Source organism: Cupressus sempervirens, chromosome 8 (genome assembly GCF_028749045.1).
Source record: "Cupressus sempervirens isolate cs-2001-9-10 chromosome 8, ASM2874904v1, whole genome shotgun sequence".
Classification (NCBI taxonomy): domain Eukaryota; kingdom Viridiplantae; phylum Streptophyta; class Pinopsida; order Cupressales; family Cupressaceae; genus Cupressus; species Cupressus sempervirens.
This window is the reverse complement of record NC_143125.1, coordinates 71,581,060-71,585,531: the sequence shown is the minus strand read 5'-3', so window position 1 is coordinate 71,585,531 and position 4,472 is coordinate 71,581,060. Positions and strand designations below refer to the sequence as shown.

At 34.2% G+C, this 4,472-nt stretch overlaps 1 protein-coding gene across 1 annotated transcript; it reads left to right on the top strand.

The window, feature by feature from the left end:
- The first annotated feature begins 288 nt into the window (after positions 1–288).
- Positions 289–1,127, top strand: LOC149541669 (UDP-glycosyltransferase 85A1-like). Its single transcript, XM_089795646.1, has 3 exons — positions 289–352; positions 447–520; positions 747–1,127. Exons 1-3 carry the CDS (start codon positions 289–291, stop codon positions 1,125–1,127), a joined length of 519 nt encoding a protein of 172 aa, XP_089651772.1.
- The last annotated feature ends 3,345 nt before the right edge of the window (positions 1,128–4,472 follow it).

Below are 4,472 nucleotides of genomic sequence, written 5' to 3'. Positions count from 1 at the left end.
ATTATTTTGAGACCAAAAGAGCTATTATGAATGCCCTGTCTTGCTCTGTTTGTCTGTATCATTTATTTCCTTTTTGTTTCTTGATTTAATTGATTTATTCAGCTTAGTTTTGTTACTTTTGTTTCTCGTCTGTTCTTTGACGAAAAATATTATTGCAGAGGAGGATTTGAAATCAAAAGTGAAAGTCTATCACGTGCCTCGGACAACGGACATTGTCTTACTACGTGCTAGTCAATACTTTCGAGGAGTTGGAAGGAGGTGAAGAAGCACAAATGGGTCTCAGCGTTAATGGCTGCCCTGCTCTGGCAATCCATGTACAGCATATGGGAAGAGGATGAATCCTGCAATCAGTGTTATATGTTTCCTTTCGTAGCGTTGCTGTAAAATCTGAAAAGCAATTGCATGAACTGGCTCTTGGACTGGAAGCTTATGGGTACTGAGATCAGATATAGAAGAAGGCAAGTCGATAGAGTTACCAGACGGTTTCATGGATCGAACTAGTGGCACGAATCAACTGAAGGTAAGGCCCTGTTACTTTTGGTACAAAGATATGTTACATGCCCGTCAATTTTTAAAAAGGTCAGTTGACTTTGAATATTTAACACTTTTAGCTTAGAAATCAAAATCAAATCTTTGTATGTGACATTTAAGTTATATGCTAATTAGCTTTCTATATATGTATGTTATACACAAGATACAAGATTTCAAAGTTCAAATCTAAAATAAGTTTTTTTTAATGTTTGTAGGTGCTTTCTCACCCTTCTCTAGGAGGATTTCTTACACATAGTGGGTGGAACTCTACTCTCGAGGCAATTAGCATGAGAGTTCCTTTTATTGGATGGCCTTATTTTGGTGATCAATTTATTGATTGTCAATTTGCAAGAGACATATGGAACTTTGGCCTAGATTTTGAGGGTGTCGATGTAGATGAATTCAAATTAGTAACAAAAGAGATGGTAGAAAGCACTGTTAGAAATCTAATGGAAGGTTCTGTTGGAAAGGAATTGCGAGAAAATGTCGTGAAGTTGAAGAAGGCAGCAAGGAAGGTAGTGATGGAAGGAGGAACTTATACAAATTTGAGCACTTTTGTAGAGGATATGCAAAAGATAGCGAAATCGAATGTTTGAGAAGTTGCCAAATTTTATTTGTAAAAATACTCTTTTAACATTTCTTTATTTTCAATATCAAATAAACTATTGAACATAATCAATGATGTTGGCATGACATATCCCCAAAGTCATGTGAAGCACTTTTGATCTAAGGTTATGAGATGGGTGAGGTCACAAATTAATGCTAAGGCTTAAACATGCGAGTCCATTAGATCATCAAAAGCATAAGCATATGATTTTAATCGTCTAGTAGTGGCTTGCAACATGATCGTCACAACAAAATATTAGGCCACTTGTTTGGAACACACTATGGGACAAACTCATTATTTTAATTTACCTATGATAATAGATTTTATTTATTATGTTGAATGATATGGAAGCTTTTCAAAGAGAATGAATGTAATGCTATGTTTTTTTCATTAGCTTATCAATTCATGTACCTCTAAATGATTTATTTTCATTTTATGTTCATACTTAATCTTCATTCATGTTCAATTTTATAGATCCATGCTTATTCATTCTTCTTTTGGCTTAAACACTCAAACAATTCCCAAATATCTCACTTGAATTTGATTCTAGCTTTTTTGGTTTAATTCTTTCTTTAACATTGCATAACTCTTTTATTTAACAGTCATTTCTTATATTTTACATTGATAATCAAAATCTGTAACTTTTACACTTATAAGGTTCCTCTTCCCCTAACATATAAGTTCTCATTTTGACATGAGTCAAATCTCACTCTTAAAGGCATTTTTAATAACTAGAGTCTCACAATAGGAAAAAGATAACCAATTTTGAATTTTCTCTAGAGATATCACTAGCAATGTCAAGAATCTCTTAAAAAATAAGAGTAAAACATCCATAGAACATATGAAGTAGAAACATAACAAAGAAAAAATTAGAGTAAATATGCAAGTTTATTCATGTGCTACGTTTTGAAATAATCTTACCGACTACAATTCTCACGAGTAGTGAAATACCAAAATCTTATTTCCATTAATTCTTGACTTCCCTAGAGAAATTTCCAGATAGATATGGAATACACATTCATATAAGAAAAAATATCAGGCTCGTTTGGCAAGCGGAATACAACTGGAGGGTAAGTGCACCAAGTTGTGGTGCCAAAAAGGTGACACGTTTTTTTTTTTCAATTTTCAATAGTGTGTATGCGCTTTTAAAAAAGAAAAAATATTATAAATGGGTTGTATACTTTAGCCCTTTCATTTTCACTTGTTTTTCCTTCTTCTCCTTGCAGCAGCACGTATGCAGATTGCAACAAACCAAGCTTTTCACCACCCGCCTTGCAAATATGCCTCCTCGCCATCGAAGTTTGAGATCACAAGCATGTTGTATGTTATCTAAATTCCTTTTTGCATTATTTGATATGTTTTTTATATTGTTTTGTAAGTTTTTTATATTGTTTTGTAGGTTTTTTATAAATTTTCTTTAGATTTGTTTATTTATTTAGATTTCAATTGATTTCTTATCAAGAAATGTCAATAATGAATCAACAAATCCCCAAGAAACTCAAAACTCTCAAGAAAATCAAAACCAAAACCCTCCACAAGAAGAACAACAAATTCTATAGCCTAAACCAATTGCAAGACCTCCTCCTAGCACACAAGAAAATATAATAAATGAAATAGAAAGAGGTAAAATTGAATTAGAAGGACTCATTGGTCGGTTGAAAGAATGTGGACAAACCAATCCAATGAGAGCTCAATTGGCATCATCCCTCAAATCCATTAAGACCCACATAGCTTATGTTAGTGGTCAATTAGATGTTTGGTGGGTTAAGAGGGATGAACAAAAAAGATATTATGCAAATAAATTGTCATATCAAGATGTTAAAAAAAAAAAGAAATAACAAAAGGTAGAATATGTGCATTATTTAGAAAACTAGGTGAACATATTATTAGAGAGGGTACTAAACAATTCCCCATCCATTGGTGCATACATGATGCTATTAGAAATAATTTTTGGGATAGATGGTGGATGGTTTTTGATGCCACTCCTTGCAACAATCATGAGGTCCCCATGTTATTTTAAAATAAATTGTATTATGAGTTTGTTCTTGGGGAGATCCCCAATTAGTTTGATATATTAGACTCCCAGGGTAGGGGTGGGGGGTCATCATTTGAGAGGCTGGGGGCACATCATGACCCTAATGTAGTTAGGGCACCTGTGGTCAAGCCACAAGGTGAGCATGTGACTATTCCTTTAGTTGTGAAGGAACATGTAGAGGCCAGAATCTCTAGGGACCATTAATGCTTTGACGTAGACCCTCATTCATTGCACTAGTCCATTGATTGAGGGGGAGCCTTCTATGTGTCGCAGTCACATGTGCACATCATGCAGATCCTTATGCACATTTCGCACTCATGCTAGAGATGGTGCGGATGATGGGGTTGTCACTAATCAGTTCTCGAGTGACACATTTGGCATTGACACATAGGTAAATTACAATTATAATTTACTAATTTGATCACATTTCATATGTATAGTGAATGATTAATTAATTAGCATCTATTGACATTATTCAAAATTCAGGGTCAGAGTCTTAGCAAGCCTAGTAGCGATCCCCTAGCTCAATTTTTTGTCCTATCCATGAGTCCGGAGGTATGTATCAATTTACTCATTTAAATTAATACATATATTTATTAAGTAATCGTATTAAGGATTGAAAAAAAAATTATGGACGTGCATCAATTCTCTACAGGACCGTTGACATATACTACGGACTCAGAGCGTAGATGTGATACGAGCTTTGTAGAGGTACATTTGTTAAATGTTAATTTAATTCATTTGATTATATTTGTTTCATGTTTCATGTTACATGTAATGCGTATTGTATGACATGTAGCTCTTGACATCAGACACTCCTCCTCATCTCTGGCAGTCTGTTGATTGTGGAGTGGCTACAACTATGGCTAGTTCACAGCCATTGACTAAGGTATGAAAGAATTTTCTTGGTTTTAATTGTTGTTTATAATAGTTAGTGTCAAAATTTCTAATGTTATTTATAAGTGATTATATTGATTGAATTGTTGTAGGGTCTTGTTACACCTGATCATCTACGAGCCTTCGAGGTGGACTTGCAGAGTGACTATTTGATGGTGGTAAGAAAATAATTAATTTTGTGTGTACATATATTTGATCTCAATGTATAATAATTATTGATTCATATCTACTTTGTTTGTATCAACTTGAGTTAGAGAAGAGCCTCAACAAGAGGATGAGCAAGCATTTGAGGAAGACCCCATCATTGCCACCATCTCCCTCCACACAACAATAGAAGACCTCAAGGTTGATAGACATGTATATGTATAGGCATCAATGGACATATATGTTTGATTTTATGTC